This window comes from Nannobrachium achirus (assembly GCF_963921795.1).
Source record: "Nannobrachium achirus genome assembly, chromosome: 1".
In the NCBI taxonomy this organism is placed as follows: Eukaryota; Metazoa; Chordata; class Actinopteri; order Myctophiformes; family Myctophidae; genus Nannobrachium; species Nannobrachium achirus.
In genome coordinates this window covers 5656401-5679281 of record NC_137810.1, presented here as the reverse complement: position 1 = coordinate 5679281, position 22881 = coordinate 5656401, and the positions used below count along the sequence as shown (strand labels likewise).

Below are 22881 nucleotides of genomic sequence, written 5' to 3'. Positions count from 1 at the left end.
GCAGTCCTAATACCAACCAACATGTTTCTATGTTGTCAACTCTACGGCCATACTTTGACCTCTTAGACCTTATATACTACTAGCCCTTACCCGTTCAAAGATATACTTTGACCTCTTAGACCTTATATACTATATACAGTGTACTTGGTTGAAAGGGGTCCCCCAGGGGTCCCCGCCAACACCAAATCTCATCATGAAAATAACCAATCTACGTCTCAATGCGAGGCGTTGTGACATGTTGCTGCGTGAAGTCTTTGGTCCTTAAACATGTCCAGAGTCGAGTCCTCATGTTTCATGTAACCCTGCTTTTCATCACTCTAGTAGTGTAGTTCCATTGGAGCATTGAGGGTTGGTTTTTACACCCACAGAGTGACTCAAATGAACCCCCAGGATTTGACTGAGCAGTGGAACATCATCTCCAGGCTATGCTGTGGTGGTCTTCACATTAAAAATTATACGGAGCATTTCAGCACTCCGTCAAAGTTCTCATAAATAATTCCACTCAGAGCAGATCTTTTCCACACTCTCTCAGTTTTCCTCTCTCTAGGATCAGAGAGGAAAAGTCTCTCATGTGAGCGTCAGACAGCCCATAGCAGATCTTATGTAGGTCATCTCTGCACTGCAGTGCAGTGAAAAGTCTCTCATATGAGACAGATCTTATGTAGGTCATCTCTGCACTGCAGTGCAGTGAAAAGTCTCTCATATGAGACAGATCTTATGTAGGTCATCTCTGCACTGCAGTGCAGTGAAAAGTCTCTCATATGAGACAGATCTTATGTAGGTCATCTCTGCACTGCAGTGCAGTGAAAAGTCTCTCATATGAGACAGATCTTATGTAGGTCATCTCTGCACTGCAGTGCAGTGAAAAGTCTCTCATATGAGACAGATCTTATGTAGGTCATCTCTGCACTGCAGTGCAGTGAAAAGTCTCTCATATGAGACAGATCTTATGTAGGTCATCTCTGCACTGCAGTGCAGTGAGAGCAAGCACTTTTCAGCTCAAGACCCAAAAGAGGAATATTTGGTGTCCTACCGGGACACAAACGTATACAAAATGACTTACATTTCGGCAATTTGTCGTTGTTTTTTAAATTAGAAGTTCACCCCAAAACGTATGTTCTATCAACTACACAAGAAACCTTGAATACACATTCCTCTGCCTATAGTCTGATGACCAGTGGAGACTCATTCGATTCTTTAATATAATAATAACAATAATCTGATGACCGGTCATTAGAATCTTTCCGCTGGTCATCAAATTATCGGCTCAGGAATGCATAACATAAAATACATAAATAAATAAAAATAAATACAATCTCCACGAATTGAAGGATTCATGGGGTGTGGAATTTAAAGAAAACATACTTTTTTGGGGGTGAACTACTCCTTTAAGTGGTGGCAGACCCCAATCAGAAAACATTCTATGCCAGGGACCCCATAGAAGATTCATAATTTAAAGTGAAAAGTGAAAGTAGATAAGAGTGCATGTGGGTATTACAAATATTGAGAGGTCTTGAGCGTTAACTTTCAATGGAACACAGGTTATTTTCTTTCCATTTCCAACAGTTTTGGACATACAAGGATTCCACCTGAACAGTGGTGATATCTCATTTGGGGGTCCTTGACCAGTTTCAGAACTACTGGCCCAGTGACCTCTGAGGGTCCCCGGTGGCATCCTGGAATGGACCACTGGCCCAGTGACCTCTGGGGGTCCCTGCCTGGTGGCATGCTGCTATGGAGCGGGGGAGGGGTGATGAAACACTTCCTCTCTGTCCAGACATGGTCAGATGCTTGGCCCACGCCACCAAGCCTCCATTAATAAAACACTAAGGCCACCAGCGAGGCCCCGGGAGAATGAAAGACCCTGTTGTAGCAGCTGGGCCCCCGGGGGCCACACTGTGCATGTATGTATTATGTATGTCATTATAATGGACCCTACTAGGGGCCACACTGTGCATGTATGTATTATGTATGGATGTCATTATAATGGACTCTACTGTGTCTGGACTAAACCTCTCTGACGGACAGCCTTCAGGGAGAATGAGGAAACCATGAAAAACATTTGGAACAACGGAGACAGAAAACACTGTGGACACAGAACGCCATGTGACACCTACAGTATGAGAGACAGAAAACACAGTGGACACAGAACGCCATGTGACACCTACAGTATGAGAGACAGAAAACACAGTGGACACAGAACGCCATGTGACACCTACAGTATGAGACAGAAAACACAGTGGACACAGAACGCCATGTGACACCTACAGTATGAGAGACAGAAAACACAGTGGACACAGAACGCCATGTGACACCTACAGTATGAGAGACAGAAAACACAGTGGACACAAAAAGCCACGTGACACCTACACAGGGGCGTCAAAAGAGGGGGGGGGGGGTAGTGGGACTGAGTTACTAGGGCCCAAGGGGGGGGGGGGGCCCTAGTAACTTAAGCTATTGAAAAATAGCAGATATACAAGCTCACAGCGCGGCACCGAGTGCCGCGCTGCGAGCTTGTAGATCTGCTATTTTTGAAAAGTCGTGAAAATGTGTGCAAATCTTTGAATATATGTATGTTTTAAGCGAACATTTGTAACTCAAATTTTGCTTCTGGGGGGTCCCTGGAACTAAATATTTTGAGATGGGGGTCCGTGGCCAAATACATATCATTTTGGGGGTCCTTGATATGAAAAAGTTTGAGCACCACTGACATGGAAACATAGGTTTCTTACACACATTTTCAAGATTTTTCAAAAAATAGCAGATATACAAGCTCGAAGCGCGGCACTCGGTGCCTCGCTGTGAACTTGTATATCTGCTATTTTTTCAATAGTTAACATTCATGGGGGGCCCGCAGTGAATCCTTGTACCCAGGGCCCAGAATTTGGTGTGACGCCCCTGCACCTACAGTATGAGAGACAGAAAACACAGTGGAGCAAGCACTTTTCAGCTCAAGACCCAAAAGAGGAATATTTGGTGTCCTACCGGGACACAAACGTATACAAAATGACTTACATTTCGGCAATTTGTCGTTGTTTTTTAAATTAGAAGTTCACCCCAAAACGTATGTTCTATCAACTACACAAGAAACCTTGAATACACATTCCTCTGCCTATAGTCTGATGACCAGTGGAGACTCATTCGATTCTTTAATATAATAATAACAATAATCTGATGACCGGTCATTAGAATCTTTCCGCTGGTCATCAAATTATCGGCTCAGGAATGCATAACATAAAATACATAAATAAATAAAAATAAATACAATCTCCACGAATTGAAGGATTCATGGGGTGTGGAATTTAAAGAAAACATACTTTTTTGGGGGTGAACTACTCCTTTAAGTGGTGGCAGACCCCAATCAGAAAACATTCTATGCCAGGGACCCCATAGAAGATTCATAATTTAAAGTGAAAAGTGAAAGTAGATAAGAGTGCATGTGGGTATTACAAATATTGAGAGGTCTTGAGCGTTAACTTTCAATGGAACACAGGTTATTTTCTTTCCATTTCCAACAGTTTTGGACATACAAGGATTCCACCTGAACAGTGGTGATATCTCATTTGGGGGTCCTTGACCAGTTTCAGAACTACTGGCCCAGTGACCTCTGAGGGTCCCCGGTGGCATCCTGGAATGGACCACTGGCCCAGTGACCTCTGGGGGTCCCTGCCTGGTGGCATGCTGCTATGGAGCGGGGGAGGGGTGATGAAACACTTCCTCTCTGTCCAGACATGGTCAGATGCTTGGCCCACGCCACCAAGCCTCCATTAATAAAACACTAAGGCCACCAGCGAGGCCCCGGGAGAATGAAAGACCCTGTTGTAGCAGCTGGGCCCCCGGGGGCCACACTGTGCATGTATGTATTATGTATGTCATTATAATGGACCCTACTAGGGGCCACACTGTGCATGTATGTATTATGTATGGATGTCATTATAATGGACTCTACTGTGTCTGGACTAAACCTCTCTGACGGACAGCCTTCAGGGAGAATGAGGAAACCATGAAAAACATTTGGAACAACGGAGACAGAAAACACTGTGGACACAGAACGCCATGTGACACCTACAGTATGAGAGACAGAAAACACAGTGGACACAGAACGCCATGTGACACCTACAGTATGAGAGACAGAAAACACAGTGGACACAGAACGCCATGTGACACCTACAGTATGAGACAGAAAACACAGTGGACACAGAACGCCATGTGACACCTACAGTATGAGAGACAGAAAACACAGTGGACACAGAACGCCATGTGACACCTACAGTATGAGAGACAGAAAACACAGTGGACACAAAAAGCCACGTGACACCTACACAGGGGCGTCAAAAGAGGGGGGGGGGGGTAGTGGGACTGAGTTACTAGGGCCCAAGGGGGGGGGGGGGCCCTAGTAACTTAAGCTATTGAAAAATAGCAGATATACAAGCTCACAGCGCGGCACCGAGTGCCGCGCTGCGAGCTTGTAGATCTGCTATTTTTGAAAAGTCGTGAAAATGTGTGCAAATCTTTGAATATATGTATGTTTTAAGCGAACATTTGTAACTCAAATTTTGCTTCTGGGGGGTCCCTGGAACTAAATATTTTGAGATGGGGGTCCGTGGCCAAATACATATCATTTTGGGGGTCCTTGATATGAAAAAGTTTGAGCACCACTGACATGGAAACATAGGTTTCTTACACACATTTTCAAGATTTTTCAAAAAATAGCAGATATACAAGCTCGAAGCGCGGCACTCGGTGCCTCGCTGTGAACTTGTATATCTGCTATTTTTTCAATAGTTAACATTCATGGGGGGCCCGCAGTGAATCCTTGTACCCAGGGCCCAGAATTTGGTGTGACGCCCCTGCACCTACAGTATGAGAGACAGAAAACACAGTGGACACAGAAAGCCACGTGACACCTACAGTATGAGAGACAGAAAACACAGTGGACACAGAAAGCCACGTGACACCTACAGTATGAGAGGGGTACAGTCATGATTAAGCCTGATTTATACATGTCTTGGTGTTGTACGGTGAATACAGCAGTACAGCGCGCTGAGAGCACTTTATATTGTTCATCTCATAATCTGAAGGTCACTAATGCACGTTGTTTTCCCCACTACGGTTGAGGAGGAGAAGCACTTGTTTGCGTTTCCTCAACAGACAGGCGGGCCAACAGCTCTGGCTCCAGGCAAGCCAGCCATGCCCAAGCTGCCTGGCAGGCTGGCCAATGAGTGCCCGCGGCGGGCAGACCACGTCAATAAGCGCACCATCCAAGCTGGCATCGCACGGTGGACGTAATTGTTTATCACGTGAAAAAAACTCTTAACAGCTCCTCAGAAACCTGACTGAACCATCTTGATCACATGACTTCAAGAGACGATATGCACCGACTTGAGAGGGTTTTGGACAAAAGTTTTAGCAAAAAGTGTGTTTAGAAGAAAACGCAAAAGGAGTTCGACCCTAAGGTGAAGTGGGGCTGTTATAGCGCCACCATGAGGCCGGTCTGAAACCTTTGGAGTGGAGGTTCTTCCTTGGCCCTACTGGGAGTGTGCGTGCAACGTTTCATGCCAAGATTAGCTGTTCTCTCACACACACACACACACACACACACACACACACACACACACACACACACACACACACACACACACACACACACACACACACACACACACACACACACACACACACACACACACACACACACACACACACACACACACACACACACACACACACACACACACACACAGACTTGTCGGAGACAGTAAATAAACACATCAAGCCTTAACCAGCATCCTAAATGAAGCAACATAAAGGTTTGTACCTGACGTGGCTTCCAGACAGCTCTGCAGGCTGTTCTCTCTCCTGATGGGAATATTCTGCAGACTTTCTGCCTGGCGCTGGAGGAGGCTTCTGTTAGGAGGAGGACACAAAGACACACGCATGTCCTCTTTATGCAAAGAAAAAAACCCCACAAACAACAACAACAAACACACAAAACAAGGCAGAGCGAGGAATCTTCCCGTTCTCACAGGGTGTCACAGGTTGCTGTCAGCTCTCAGACGGGGCGGCGTGGAGTCTGCTGCTTGTTTGGTTTCTAACGAGACAAAAACAAAAAGCGAGGGCGTGCCTCCAACACCACCGCCGAACCTGGATTAATATTTGACTTGGCTTTCTCTGCGTCACCTCCCTGAGCAGAGCTTGTCTAAACAAAGGATTATGAATTTCATAACACGGTTGTTGCACGTCGACAAAGTCACGGTGCGCTGCTGACTACAGGGCAAAGCTCACTGTCGTACAGTAGTCTGACTCTGAACAACAGTGGATAATAGAATCAAACCAATCAATTAACTCTATTATGAAGAATCTATTTCATGGAATAAAGCAAAAGATACAATCTCATGACTGAAAATGTAATAGGGCATTCACCAACTATTCGAATATTCAAATATTCGAATATCAAAGTCACTATTCGACGTTGTTCACCGAAGTCGAATATTCACTTATTTCTTTTTTCTGGAAGATGCTTCTAATTCTGAGCATGTATTCTGTTGCTATTTTGATCTCTTCAAATCTCTTCTTCGGTGGGGGCGCAGGAGTGTGGGGAACACACCACTGACTATTGCCAGCGATGATGGAGAGGTTATACTGTATAATATATAGCTTTACGTATTGAGAGGAACTCTTGCCGATTTTGTAAGAGACTCGTCACCAATTGCAAGATATTTTAAAGTTTTTTGGTGCCATGATGATAACCTCTTCTTCCCACTACTAGACTAAGGATTTATATTGTCTGTGTTATTGTTAACAACCACAATTATCCACGTGTGGCAAGATCGCGGTTCTAGTTTTACTAGTAGGTTAGTGTATAGGCTCTACGAAGCCTTTTCAGAAGTTCGTTTAATGTTTTCCATTTCCTTTATCCTCATCTAATCTTGTGCTAATGCACGCAACTGTTTTCGCCAGGTTTTAAGGTCTTATTTTAGTTGTTTCTCATAAGCTTGCGACCCTCCTTGCCCATCGCCCCCCACCGTTGTGCTCAGGTTCACCGGGAAAACTGCGGTCGCGAGTCTGACCTGTCTGTGGAGGTCAGCCGAGGGGGAGGAGCGTGACCTCTCGTGGTGGAAGCAGCTGGGTGTGGTCACTTCCTCCGGCTCCAGGATGTTGTCGGCAGAGTGGTAGCGCCCCCCGGAGGCCCGGCTGGTCTCGCTGGGTTTCTTCTGGACGTTCCAGCGGGCCTCGTACTCAGCGAAGGTGCCCAGCCTCTGCTGCTCCGCCAGGGCCGTCTGCGCGCCGTGGAGCGCCGAGCCGTCCTCCGCGACGTGTTCAGCCGCCGCCGGAGGAGGAGGAACGCCTCGGCACTGGGTGCCTTTCCCCGGGCCCTCCGGTTGGCCCGCGGAGCCCAGGACCCCCTGGGGGTCCTCGTAGTAGTATTGCATGGGAGGGGGTTTGGGAAAGGAGGGTTTACCTGTGGGGGGGGGGGGGGGGCTGCCACAGTTAATCATACTAATACATTTAATTGATCATTTAAAAAGAAGTAAACAAATCGATTTTCTAAAATACATAGCTAAAAACAGTTGATCTACAAGCTCACAAGGTGTTGTGAGATTGTTATATACTAGTCATTAAGCTACAAATATAGTCTGACGGGATTAAAGCAGGTCATGTTTGGAATTGTAACAGCTGAAATCAATAATATATCAGTATTCCGGTATTAACCTGCGGGTGGCCCCCGGGCCGCCAGTTGCCCATGTATGATCTACGCCAATCAGAACACCTGGCCGGTGTAGCAGGAACGGTTGCAGCCGTATATTTACCTGTGTGCTGCTCCAGGTAGGCGTGGCTCTCTGGAGGGGGCGTGGCCTGCTCCTCCATGGTTCCCACCTCGTGGATCTTGTCGGGCTCAGAGAAGGACCGCGCCTTCTTCTCCTGCGGGAAGCGCTTCCTGCCTCCGATCCTCGTCACCACGGGAGGCCCCGCCCCCTTCCCCCCCGCCCCCAGGACGGACAGGGAGACGGAGGGCAGAGAGCCCGCCCCTTTACGCAGCGCCGCCGAGGAGCCGTAGGCCAGGGGAGGAGGAGGAGCCACGGAGCCCTGGGAGGAGGGGGGCAATGATTCATTGATTCATCCTAATCAAATCACTTAATAATGGATTATGCAGATGATGGTTAGTGTCAGCCTACCTGTGTGTTGGGGATCTCCAGGTCCCGCCTCCTGAAGGAGGTGGCTTTGAGCACGCGGGCCTGGGCCTCCTTCAGGTGGTCCTTGTAGGAGGAGGAGGGGGCGGAGCCTAACTCGTCCTCATCGTGGTCCTCGGGGTGCGGCGGTGGTCCTCCGGTGAGTGCGGCGGCGCTCACGCTCTTCTGCAGCGCCGCTCTCCTCATCTGGATCTCGTTGCGCAGCGTGGTGGCGAAGCGGTCCGCACGCCTCACCTGCTTGCCTTCCAGGGGGTCCGCGGCGGCGGCAGGGTCCCAGGGGTCCTCGGCGGGGTTGTCGGCCGACAGGGAGTGCAGCATGGGCGCGGTGGTCCTGGGGAACACGTCTTGTTTAGGAAGTCTGCCCTCCGCTGGTAGCTCTGGTTGTTGTTGTGGTTGCAGCGACGCAGGCAGAGACCTCCTCTGTTCGGACGGTCTGCTGGCGTACGACGGCGTCTCGACGGTCTGGGAGTTGATGTGTCTAGATAGATAGATAGATAGATACCTTTATTATCCCAAGGGGGAAAATCAGTTGCCCAGAGGCAGCACAGCAGTATAAGGTTATTTACAAAGTTACAGAGAAGTAGGAAGAAAAAAATAAAAGAAACAAGAACAGAGTACAGTAAAGAGCAAGGTACATCAAGAGAGTGAACAAATAATATATAAATATATATATATACATAAAGTGTCCTTAAGCACAACTATCAAAATAGTACAGTGTCCAAATCAAAGTGACCATAGCAGTCAATGTTAGTTAGTGCAACAAGTATCTCACTGTCATATCAAACACAAGCAAAAAATACTCAAAAACTACTAACACTCTCTGGCCTGCTCTGTGGTCTGGACAGGGTTTAACCAGAGAGGACTCCGGCGCGGCTGCTGTGGACAAGATGTCTTCCTGCTTGCTGTATCCGTTGGTGTTCTTGATGTGGACCACGTGTTGCTGCTGCTGCTGCTGCTGCTGTTGAGGAGGATGATATTTAGCTTTGTTGACCGCCTGGCCGTCGTTGGCCCCCTGCGTCGCCTCCGTTCCCGCCGCATCTTTCTTGTGGTCCTCGGTCTTCCCCAGCAGCGGGGGTCCTCCGGGCTGGCGTGCAGCCACGCAGTAGTACCTGAGGAAAACATATAAAGGAGTGACAGACCATTTAGACCAGGGGTCCTCAATGTGGGGTCCAGGGACTCTCTGGGTTCCTTTGGGGAGGTCTAAATCGATCGGCACAGAGATTTGGTAGAGTGAAAAAAAGACTATACTAAGTACATATACTAAGTACATATATTATAAGTACCTTTTACCAACCAATAGAGGGTTTAAGTGGTACCGGATATGCAGCTCGGTAAATAAAAGGTGAATTGATCCCAGTGCATGACGGAGGATGATATCACAATACATTAAATCTCCACAATACGATTATTGAGACGGTCAGATAACAGTTACTATCAAAACCTCCACCGGCCGTCAGTCTGTCAGTCTGTTTGTCTGTCACACGTCACACTTTTGCCCTACTCATATCTCCGCCACCGTTGCCCCGATCCATGCCAAACTTTGCACACACACTCCTTGGCTGCCAAACCACAACCTCCACTCATTTCTCACATGGCTTCTTCTAGCGCCACCATGAGGCCGATTCTTGCAAAACACATTTTTGGACACTGCTCCTACAGACAGCGGTACACAGTATGTCTAGACTCATGTCATCAACATGGATCTGTCCCATTTCCCATATTCCCTCCTGATTGGCTACCATTGCCTTCTAAAGTTTGTGTATGCGACCTGATGGTCGCTTATCTTTATTTTTATCACGATAAAGGATAATATGGCTTCTCGTCCCATCCATCCCTAGTACCTGTGTGCGGTGCTGTCAGGGTTCTGGTTGCCTTGCGGGACGGCGGGGTTGGGGTTGCGTCCCTGGCTGTAGAGCGGTCCAGGGCCGGCCGTGGGCAGCTCCTGCATGCTGCTGTAGTAGCCGCTCACGCTCTGCTTGGGCTTGGCTGCCACCGCCGCGGCGGCCTTGCTCTGGGGGTACACGGTGCTCTTGTCCCCGCTGTAGTGCCACTGGCTGTACGGCTGCGAGGGCGGGCCCTGACGCACATCACTGCTGGACAGGGAGTACTGCCTGTTGGAGCCCAGCTGGGTGGGATTGGAGCTGTTATTGTCGGGCGTGAAGTAAAACTGATCCGCGTCGCTTTTGGGCGGCGGGACGACGTGGCTGCTGCTGCGTCCCCGTTTGGCGTTGTCGGACAGCTCCGTTCTTCGGTCCGCCGCCGGTGCCTTCTCGTGGGCTTTGGGGTAGACGACGCCGGCGGCGTGCGTGTGGGCGGGGCTCTCGGGGTAGGCGATGACCAGACCCCTCTCCTGGACCTTGGTGGTGGCGGCGAAGCTGTCGCTGCGGACCGGCGGCGGGGGAGGGGGAGGGGAGGGCGAGGCGGCGTTCTTCTTCCTCTCGGGGACGTGCCACACCGGGCCACAGCTGGCCCTGATGGAGCAACGGTCGTTAGAGGTAATAGATAGATAGATAGAAAGATACCTTTATTATCCCAAGGGGGAAATTAAGTCACCCAGAAGGTACAGCAGTTAAGGTTACAGGTAGGTAAGAAAAAAAGAAAAGGACTGAAAATGAATAAAAAAAAAAAAAAACATTTCCGTTAACTGAACTAAACAAAAACTAGAATTAAAATAAAGAACGATAACTACGTGAAACTGTACAATACTAAATAAAACAAATTGACTGAAAACGATGTGAATTTTATTGATTTGGCCGTTCCCAAATGTAAAATAAATGCTATGCACTTCAATCCTGCACCTGACAAATAACCCAAGTATGAAGAAATATAAAACTACTGTAACACCAAAACTAATTAAAACTAAACTAAAACCAAGTGTAAGAATAAAACTAGCAAACCCACTCTAAAAGCCAATTAGAACTAACTGAATTATCAAAAAGAAAAAAAGAAAACTATTCTAACCTTGTGCTGGAGTGGTGTGATCCGGCCTGCAGGGGGCTCTCTGAGCGGAGGTGTGGGCTGTCCCTTCCTCCTGCAACATGCAGGTACCCGGGTACCCTGTCCTCCTGCTTGTACCCGGGTCTGTCCTCCTGCTTGTACCCGGGTCTGTCCTCCTGCTTGTACCCGGGTACCCTGTCCTCCTGCTTGTACCCGGGTCTGTCCTCCTGCTTGTACCCGGGTACCCTGTCCTCCTGCTTGTACCCGGGTCTGTCCTCCTGCTTGTACCCGGGTCTGTCCTCCTGCTTGTACCCGGGTCTGTCCTCCTGCTTGTACGGGTGGCTGTGGGGCTTGGCGCTGCCAGCCTGCTGCCCCACCGAGTCCCACTGGCTGACCTGCAGTGGTGGGGAAAAGTAATCACATGATTTACTAAAGTTAAAGTATCAATACAGAAATGCAATGTAGAAAGACTCAAGTAAACGTCCCATATTCAAAATGTACTTGAATAGAACTAGTAAGACGCCTCAGGGCGACCGAGGTCGCGCCACAGTGATGGGGGGTCTCCATATATGGGCATAAAAGGGATTTGTTCCCCCTGGCATCACAGGGATCTCCATATCTCCATATATGGGCATAAAAGGGATTTGTTCCCCCTGGCATCACAAGGATCTCTCTAACAGTAGCCTGGTTAATAAACCAGACCTCACCACACCACCATGTGGTGTGGTGTGGTCTGGAGCCTCACTATTGAGAATCCATTTCCACCAGCCACCAGAAGCCATCAGGGCTGTAGGCTGTGTGGACACCTAAAACATTCCCCCCCTCCCCTCTATGACAGGCATCAAACAGGTAGTTGTCTTTGATGTTTCATTGATTAAAGAGAACACTAACAAGGTCTTGACACTTGTATGGCCCAATCAATTACCTTATTGCGACCGTCAGGTCGCAGTTACTATCAAAACCTCCACAAACTGTGAGTCCGTCAGTCCGTCAGTCAGTCTGTCTGTCACACGTCACATGTCACACTTTTGCCCTGCTCATATCTCCGCAACCGTTGCCCCGATCCATGCCAGATTTTGCACACACACTCCTTGCCTGCCAAACTACAACCTCCAAGGACCCCCGGAGCTCCAGGGACCCCCAGGTCCCTGGGGGACCCCCAGATGTAAAAAATGACCAAATGTGCAAAAATGACCAAATGACCACCCCAACGGGGCTGCTCACGGGGAATTCCCGGGGACCACCGACTCCTGGTGCTCCAGAACGGATGCAAAAGTGCTGGCGCCCCCAGTGGAGGACCCCCTGCCACTGCAGCGCACATAAAATGCCGTAACTCGGGCTAGGAGCGACCGGGAGAGCCGGGGCCGGTACCTATTCGCCCGCCTCGGCGGCGCGGAGAACCCACCCCTCATTTCTCACATGGCCCTCTTCTAGCGCCACCATATGGCGGATTCTTGCAAAACACATTTTTGGACACTGCTCCTACAATTTTTGCCCTAAAATCACTCAAATCGGTACACAGTATGTCTACACTCATGTCATCAACATGGATCTGTCCCATATAGCGCCACCTTCAGGCCGATTTTTTAAAACACATTTTTGGACACTGCTCCTAAAATTTTGGCCCTAAAATCACGCAAATCGCTACACAGTATGTCTACACTCATCTAATCAACATGGATCTGTCCCATATAGCGCCACCTTCAGGCTAATTTTGTCAAACACATTTTTGGACACTGCTCCTACAGATTTTGCCCTAAAATCACACAAATCGGTACACACTATGTCTACACTCAGCGCCACCATCAGGCCGATTTTTTTCAACCACATTTTTGGACACTGCTCCTACACATTTTGCCCTAAAATCACGCTGCGACCTGACGGTCGCTTATCTCCCGATTAGGGAGTCTTACTGGTTGTACAACCCCTTTGAAGTTCAAAGGGAGCAATTAACTCATATGCTGCCATTTAACAATACCTTCGTACTCTTTAACTGCCATTCGTCTCCATAGACTTCCATGTAATTCATAGTGCACGGATCATGCACACCCATGCCTAGATAATGCACCACGTGTGTCCACATTGCTCACAGCTTTCAAACAAAAAAATCCGAATGGAAATCCGTTCAGGCATTCATGAGATAGCAGCCATTATGTTTTACACTGTTGTGAGCTTGGAGGTCTGCTACCTGAGTTGTATGGGGGTTGTATGGGGGTTAAACAAGCAATTTCGCGATCGCTATCATGCCTACTAACGTTTTTGGGGTCCCAAAACATTTTTTGAGATTTTTTTTTTTTTTTTCCAAAATGGCGGAAATTCTCGGGTTCCTCGGGCGTGGCAGGGAGGGACATCGCGAAATTCTCGGGTTCCTCGGGTTTGGCAGGGTATGAGTTAAGAGCTCACCAGGCTTTCAGAAATGGAATCTCTCCCTGCAACCCCAGACTCTCTTCACAAAACTAAGTGTGTGATAGAGGCTGGCACTGCCAGGCTACTCTAACAGGGCATCATTAATATTGACCTCGCCCCTAAAGGGCGAGGTCGCGCCACAGTGATCTGGACATCAGGGATGTGGACATCAGGGATCTCCATATATGGGCATAAAAGGGATTGTTCCCCCTGGCATCACAGGGATCACTCTAACAGGGCATTGATGACATCAGGGAACTCCATATATGGGCATAAAAGGGATTCTGTTAGTGTGACATCACAGTGAAGCCAGAGCGTGATGTCAGAGCTGCAAACTCATTCTGGTAGAGCGGTTCCCCTGACATCACAGTGACATCAGAGCATGATGACATCATGATGACACATTTTCACGGTCTATGGGTTTGCCCGTAAAAATGTGTTCACGCGGAGACAAGCTGTGACATTTCTCATGGTAAACTGCGACCTTCGGCCGTAATTACTAACCCTAACCCTACACCACGACCAGTGGTTCTCAACCTGTGGGTCGGGACCTCAAATTATTTTGGGGGGTCCCCAGATGAGTAATGTGCAACATTGTTTTCTCTCTCAACAGTAAACAAAACAACCTAAAGTTTAAGTGTACAGAGGGTCAATGCACATTTCTAAAGTGACAATATAAGGCCTTTTAATACCTCTAAAATGACTAATTAAACATTGGTCAAAAGGTCAAGCATTAGAGGCAGAAATAGTGAAAATAGCCAATCTACATGCCCACAATGTTGCGAGGCATTGTGAGCATGTAGATGGGCAATTTTCACAATAGAACCGTGTTACACAAAATGTAATGCCTCAACTATTAGTGCTTGTCAGGGTGGGGGGGTCCCCAGTTAAAATATGATTATTTTGGGGGGGCCGTGGCCTGAAAAGGTTGAGAACCACTGCTTTACACCACTGGCCTACCTTGTAAATCATGTTCTCTGTGGAGGTGGTGTTGCTCTTGGACAGGGTGTAGAGGTGGTGTTATTACCTTATAGAGCATGTTCTCTGTAGAGGTGGTGTTATTACCTTATAGAGCATGTTCTCTGTAGAGGTGGTGTTGATCTTAGACAGGGTGTAGTCGGGGGTTCCAGAGCTGGTGGAGAAGGAGCTGTAGGCCGAGTCCCTCTTCCCTCCTCCCCCTCCTCCAGGGTCCAGGGTCTCCTGGCTGCTGCAGTGGGACTTGGAGGAGGAGGAGTAGGGCTGCTCTAGGCTGTCCATGCTGCCCAGGGAGCTGAACTGGTCTGAGACCCTCCGCAGGTTGGTCTGCTCCCAGCCGGAGGACAGGTCTGTGGAGGAGGAGCTGGCAGGGAGACAGAGAAACAGCGTTAGAGTCAAGAAACTGATCTGCACTGACTCTGACCTCTAAAGCCCGTATCATAGTCGGGTCCGCGGTGGAAGGCTTTACACCACGGTGTAGTCTTTTCGAGTCTTTTTGAGTCATGAAACTACAACGTTACATCATTCCTCACGGTGGAGAGCTTTCCACCGTGAGTCCCAACACATCTCTCTGTTTTTACTATCAGACAGACAGCCTCTACACCCCGTTCACTGATTGGTCGACCTGAACCGGTCTAGACAGGGTAAAGGACTTCACAGTGGGCCGTGACTATGATGGCCTGCACTTATTTTCTGACTTGAGGTCCACCTCAAATTTGCGGTGGATAGGTCTCCACCGTACACTCTGATACGGGCTTAAGGACCTTCCAGGGAGGGTGCTCTTGTGCGTCTTGCTGCATCACCCTTTCTTGTTTTTTTTTTTTTGCTAGTTGTTTTTATCGCTCTGACCTTTGGACACTGCACTATTAGGTTGTGTTAGTAGTTTTTTTTTTTGTATTTCTGCTTGTGTTTGACATGATGTTGAGATACTTGTTGCACTAACTAGCATTGACTGTTATGGTCACTTTGATTTGGGCACTGTATTATATTGATAGTTGTGCTTTAGGACACTTTATGTATATTTATATGCCTGTATATTATTCGTTCCCTTTCTTGATGTACCTTGCTCTTACTGTACTCTGTACTCTGTTCTTGTTTTTTCTTTTATCTTTTTCTTACTTCTCTGTAACTTTGTAAATAACCTTATACTGCTGTGCTGCCTCTGGGCAACTGATTTTCCCCCTTGGGATAATAAAGGTATCTATCTATCTATCTATCTGAAACAGAAAACATTAAGACTTCCGTTATCGGCGCCCACACCCTAGGTGGGGTTGGCAAGACAAGGGCCTTTCTGTGTGGAGTTTGCATGTTCTCCCCGTGTCTCCCAAGGTGGATACCCTCACAAAAAGCATGCAGCAATCCTGGTCCCCCTGTCCGGTGATAAGAAGCGGCTTGGACTCCTCATGCACTGAAGGAAGCATGAGCTCAGTTCGGGGCTCTCCCCAGGTTGGCAGAGGGAGAGCAGAGCCCAGGATTACAGTTTGGGCAATTGGCGCTGACATTTTTTGGAAATTATGTTTGAACAGCCAAAAACACCCAACATTTTCAACACTTATTTGTTAGAGATACTGTGAGGACATGATAACCTGGTGTTGTTGTTGTTATTGTGCATAGTGCAGGATAGATTTGTACACTATTGTATACAGTTGCTCTGTATTGACGGTGCTTCTCATTGTTATATCTGTCCTTTGTATTGCTGTAAACGACAGTACTTTCCTGAGTTGGTACCTGTGACTCTGTAACTCTAACTGCTGTGCTGCCTCTGGGCGACTGAAATCCCCCAATAAATATCAATAAAAACATCCATCCGTCCTTCTAATACTGACGGGCTGTGATGTCAGGAGAGGAGCTAGCATTACCTTGACCACATCACTCCTTATAGCTTGTTTTGAACACTAGACATTATGTACATGTATAGGCTAATATTACAGAATGTAATTACAGTATGTCCAACTAGCAACTTCCTCTACCAGTGATGTCATTACTGTAATATCCACGATGCTACCTTTACCTTTTCAGTTCAACCCAGTTCAACATCTTCTAAATCCTGACCCAAGTTTTCTGAAAAATGCTTCAAATGGATTCAAAGGTAGAGCAACGAAAAGGGATTCCCAACTTCCCCGTCTAAATGGGTTAATTTCCATTTGTTTAATTATATAATATACTCCATATAATAAAAGCAACTGATAGTTGTCAAGATATTCTATACTATGGTATGTAACATGACGTTATCCCTTTCCCGTCATGCTTCAAACTATTTGAGAATGTGCAAATGTAACCGACTGCACCCGTTACAACATCAATATATAACACTGAGGATTTAGTGAAATCTAACTTTTGATTTGACTTCATACGCCTTGCCATTCTGCTAAAGCGATCCGTATCAACGGTAATGTTTCTGCAGCTCTAATGAGGAATACGGTTTTCATGATGGGAGCAGAGGATATTCGCTGTCACATCACAGACAATGGAATGTGATGATGACACCAGAAGAGTGGATTTTCCACCATCTTGCAGAGGTGCAGACTGGGTTCTTACCTTGCATCATATCTGGTGTGCCAGGCCTGTGCGGGTACAGACTGGGTCTTGGCCGTCTCCGCCGGGCTCTCGTTGAACTTGGTGGAGTGCCAGGAGTGAGGCCTGCTGATGGGTTCACTCCTCCTGCAGGGAGGAAGAGACAACGGCTGGGTGAGAGACAGAGAGAGACAGCGGCCCCTTGTGGAAGAACCATGGCAGTGTGCTACTGCAAGTAGTTCTCCAACTGTTTGATTTCAAGGACCCCCATAACTCTGAGAACGTACAAATTTGCACACGCTCAGAAGGCCCTTTTCGACCGGCAAAGACCAACTTCTGGTTCTTTCTCCCGCCTACGGGATGAACCAGAGGTGAGCTTTTACACCCAGAACCAGAGTTGGTTTCCGAACGGGAACCACAAAATCCTTGGTTCTTCTGGTTCAATCTGGTGGAAACACAAGCCGGTTCGCGGCCGGTTCACAAGAAACAAACCCAGGTTCAGAGAAAGTTGAACGGCACTGGTTCTTGAACCAAGGTTCTTTTGGTGGAAAAGGCCCCAGAGTTACGGACCTGTCAGGACCATTTAGATTTTAAAGTTCTTTCTTATGGGCCAGAGAACAGAGTTAGGTTAAGAGACAGAGAGCGGCCCCTAAACAAAATGTGTTTTGTAAAAAAGATTCAAGCTCTATTGTGATAGTGATCATTGCTATATAGAGTGTTTGTTCAGTAGCTGTCTCTCCATCTCTTTTTATCTCTTTAGTAAAACAGAAAATACACTTTCAGGTTGGGATAACAGTTTTAGCCAATCAGGAGAGAGAACAGGATACAGAATAAAACAAGTGAGAATCGAAGTGAGGAAAGGACAACATGAGAGACACAAAACATGGAAGTGGAACACTGGGAAATCTAAGCTATAGGTGATTAATGTTCTTTGTGGAGTTCTCTCTGCTGATTGAACACGATTGGTATCGTTCGTGACCAGAACATGTTTTGTGTTTTACTAAAGAGCTGTAGAGAAATAGAGACACCTGTTACTGAACAAACACTAAAATACAGACGAATAAAGGAATGTAACTTGCAACAAAACAACAATCACTAGCACACATTATCACTAGCACTAGACTGCTGTAGGAAGAACAGCGGGAAAATAGCAGCTCTACGAGTTTACAATGCCATTTCTATTTGGGAAAAAGAGGTTAAAAGCTCATGCCAGCTAGTATGGCATGAGGCAACTGCACCATTCTAAAATATAACCGCCTTCAATAGTTCCAACTGTAATGTTTTCAGGTTTACTCCACAATAACCCCACCGGAACCATTTCTGTACAGTTGACAGCTTTGAGACGTACCCTCTAAAGCGGCTCTTTCTGAAATGCATGGCAGGAGAGAGTACAATATATAAGATAATAAAATACACACATTAATGAAATAACATATAAATGATACGGGATGCATCAGTTGATCGGACGTCATCATAAAGGGCCGATATTGGCCTCAGTGTATAGACCAGTAAATAACATGACATGTACTGATGCCAGTGGATGATGTGGTTCTGTTATTTCATAAATCTTATATTTAGTCATTTTCCTAAAAAACACCTCAGCATCAGCTTTCTTCCAAATAGTTCTTTTAAATGTTGCTATGGACTCAGAACCTCCCAACTGGTGCATCCCTGCTAGTATAATGACATCACGTGTACTGTGATCTACAGTCCATATCACAGACCAACAGAGAAAAAAAAAATTTTTGAGAAAAAAAAATGTTTGAGAAAAAAAATTGTAAGAAAAAAAAAATTTGGAGAACAAAAACATTTTGAGAAAAAAAGGTTTTTGAGAAAAAAAAAATTTTGAGAAAAAAAATTTTGAGAAAAAAAATTTTTTGAGAAAAAATTTTTTTTTGAGAAAAAAAAAGATTTTGAGAAAAAAAAAATTTTTGAGAAAAAAAAAATTTGAGAAAAAATTTTTTTTGAGAAAAAAAAATTATTGCTGCTTCAAAGTCCGTTGACTGTGGACTGCCCTGTGCCCTGTGCCTATGCTCGAGTGTGGGCATGTCTCAAAGTCCGTTGACTGTCCTGTGTCCGTTGACTGTGGGCTGCCCTGTGTCCTGTGCCCTGTGCCAAAGTGGGCTGCGGCCTTAAGCCACTTGTAAATATAAGATGGCTCTCAAAGCAGGGCTCAAGGGTTCCCTTGGGGTGGGTTCCAAATGGACCCTGAGAGGGTACCAAATGGAACTAATTCCATGTGTTACACCACTGGACACTGGAGGAGACATGGAGGTGAGGAGAGGTAATGAACCTTGGAATACAACAGCCCGACACAATCCTTCACTTTGTGATACAAGCATCAAAGTTTCCTCTGGAACTACTTTTTCCAAAAAGCAAGTTAGCCACTCAAAAAAAAGAAAAAAGAAAAAGAAAAAACAATATGGGCAACATTTTTCAAAAAGAAAGTTGGGGTCCCATTGACTTTACTATTAGGTATAGTATATATTCCTTGGGCTAAAAACGGCCCCCACAAAACTGTGGAAAGCGATGACTCATCACTAAAACCCCTCACGTGCTACTTAAATGCTACTTTTCCTGTAAAGTCAATGGGACCCCAAAATGGTGGCCATATTGCATTTTTTTTTTTGAGTGGCTAACTTGCTCTTTGTAAAAAAGTAGGTCCTTGGCATTGTTCATGCCAGATTTGGTGCTTGTACCACAAAGTGAATTCTTCTTCTTCAAAAAAGGACTCGAGCTGCTTGACTACAAAGGGAATGTTACTATGAGACCATAATGAGCAGGACAATGTGAACAGTGACACTGACAACATGAGGTGAAACTGTTCTGATAGGAATGACAGGGGGGGGGGGAAAGGAGGAGAATGGCTTCTAGTGGCGACGACTACACATTACCAACCTCATGGAACTGCGCAAAATCTTGGTGAGAAAGCTCCGGGCCACGTGAACGTCACTCTCTGAGGGCATTTTCTGAGCTACAATATCCACCATGTTCATGTGCCTGAGAGGGAATACACACAATATCCACCATGTTCATGTGCCTGAGAGGAATACACACAATATCCACCATGTTCATGTGCCTGAGGGGGAATACACACAATGGGGGAATACACAGGCATGCTGGTTGAGAACACTTCACTTATATAACGGGAGAAGGGGCACAAACACATATTGCAACGGTTACATGACATGAACGAACGTTTATCTGTGGTACTTGGCAGGATAAAAACATTATGTAGAGGCCGTGTTTTCTGTTCTACTTTTGCATTAACTTAAACAGGGGGGGGGGGGGGGGCAGGCAAGCCTCTCAAAAGCACAAACGAAGGCTCAAAACTACTCTTCACACAATTAAACTGTGGCTCGGTCAATCTGTGAGTGATTTCATAAAAAAGAACAGCTAATATGGATCCTCGCAAATGCATGGAGCTATTGCCCCCTCTCCTGGCCACACTAGTGAACAACAACACTGGTTGACACCAGAGAACGGAACCCAGGAATCCGTCCATGTGTTTCTTTTTTAAAAGTCACTCAACAGGACAGAGACGTCCCAGAGCTGTCCTCATGACCCAAACAGGACATCATCTCTGGGGTGAGCCCAGTCCCCGGGGGCTCAGAGGCTGCCATATGGCCCTGGTGGGAGGGGTGGTAGAGGGGTGGTAGAGGGGGCTTAAAGAGGACAGAGAATCTCTTTACAAAACCAGGATCAGACTCCAAGCTGTCGTCTGGCCTTCAGACAGATAGAGATCACACAGCTAACAGGCTTGATCACATCCACAACGCTAGTGGATAGAGAACACTAGGATGGGTTGTGGAAGGGCAGGGTGACACCCAACGATGGTTCACAGAAAGATCCAGGACTCACCGGGTGGATAGAAGATCTACAAGCTACTTTTTACCACTCAACACCATCATACAGCAGTGGTGGTTAAAGGACCATTTCACCCTTTTTCAACTTCATATAATCGCTCCTAACTAATCCTCATTATAATATAGTGGTAGTCAAAAGACGTAGGATGTGCACACACAGTGCTGGATCCAACAAGAATTGACACAGTCAATATATAAGCTGGTCAGATGAAAAAAAAATGTTTTTTGAAAAAAAAAAAAAAAAAAATGTTTTTTGAAAAAAAAAAAGTTTTGGAAAAAAAAGTTTTTTGGAAAAAAAAAGTTTTGAAAAAACTCGGGCGTGCTCAAACAACAGTAATAACTGCGTATTACCTTACTGTACTTTACTGTACTGTATACTGTACCTCACTGTACTGTACTGTACATATTCTGTGTTCTATATCTATGAAGTCTGTGTTCTAGATCTATGAATTTTGTCACTCCCCCCCCCCCCGTGTATGTGTGTGTGTGTGTGTGTGTGTGTGTGTGTGCGTGCGTGTGTGTGTGTGTGTGTGTGTGTGTGTGACTTTTACTTATAACTGAGTACATCTACAGTGCAGTATTGATACTTTTAAGATACTTTTAAAAAAACAAGTGTAAAACATTTGAGTGCTTTTTCCAACAGCTACTTTCCCCCATAGCCTGGAGGACTCCTGCTAAGTTTGCAGTTGCCTTAGAGCCTATTACTCTATAAATCTATCTGTGATGTCTGATTGTACTAAAACTAGCATGCTTATTAGGCAGTAGTGGGAAAAGTACTCGCATTCTTTACTTAAGTATCATGCAATACTGCAATGTCAGTGGAAGTCTTGTATTCAAAATGTAGGATACTTGAGTACAAGTATAAAAAGTATTTGTATTAAAATGTACCAAAAGCAGAAAGTACGCATTATGCAGAACTTAATGTAACCAAGGTGTTCAAATAAGTGTATTGATTGTAGGCATTTTCCAAAATCTTGTGGTATTTCACTGCTACATATCGTTCTAAATATATGCTTTCTTGTCATTTAGTACAATGAATGTGTTACCGTGTCTCTAGAAATGTGCTCATTATTGGTGAAGATACTAACTGTAATTCTCAAAGACTCGCATTGGTTCATTCAGCACATCGTTTTTGCTCTGTTTCATTTGATATTAAAATACAACTCGAATTAATCTACTGTGTGGACACTGATCAGATGACAGGAAGAAGCAGCTCATCAATGAATGTACTTTGTGTTGCTTTTGTAAATTGTGTAGGGTACGATATTTTCATGACTTCACACCAAAGCCCATATCATGGTCATAGAGTTAAATCATTGACAACTTGCATACTCGTTCAGTTCATATGTTAATGCAGATGGTATGCAGATGGTGTGACACATCACCTACTACAGCCTACAACGATGCCCAGGGCAACACTGCATATTGTCTATAAATGGCTCACAGTTTAAATAACGTACGGTTTATTTGGACAATCATCTGTAACAGATGAAGTATAATTAAATACGACGTGATTAACGTTTGTTTGACATCCTCATCACAATTACATTGGATGCATCGCGTTGATTAAAGTGAATGGCTGCTATAGTTTTGCTAGTTTTCATCACCTAATCACCTTCCTTTCATAACCTAATCTCTACGTTTAGAATTGAAAGAAAAATAATGTTAATGTTAGTATGAAGCTAATTATAAAGCTTAAATGGATGATGATGTCAACAATGACTTGTGAAAATCAAAGCATGATAACCGATCTACAAGCAATCATACAAACATTTTGTACTTTGATGCCAATACTGAGAGACAGCCGCTGATACGAACGACCTACGGCCTGGTCGCGACCTAGGCCACGACCTGGAGGTCGTAGGTCCCGGTTCTGGAGGTCGTAGTTCGCGGTACATACTTGTTAGGTCGCGGCCGGTCTAGTTTCGCGACCCCCGGCCGTGGTTGCGCCACCTCGGTCGTCCCCGGGCCGTTGTTGCGCGATCGGGCCG

At 46.1% G+C, this 22881-nt stretch overlaps 1 protein-coding gene across 1 annotated transcript in view; it reads right to left on the bottom strand.

Moving 5' to 3' along the window:
• The window catches only part of shroom2a (shroom family member 2a), a 122214-nt gene that overhangs the window by 30952 nt on the left and 68381 nt on the right, over positions 1–22881 (bottom strand). Inside the window, 9 exon segments of the mRNA XM_080734794.1 lie at positions 5819–5907; positions 7071–7462; positions 7812–8088; positions 8178–8670; positions 9008–9301; positions 10034–10663; positions 11154–11524; positions 14601–14874; positions 17049–17171. Of these exon segments, the coding sequence (XP_080590920.1) occupies positions 5819–5907; positions 7071–7462; positions 7812–8088; positions 8178–8670; positions 9008–9301; positions 10034–10663; positions 11154–11524; positions 14601–14874; positions 17049–17171 (2943 nt within the window).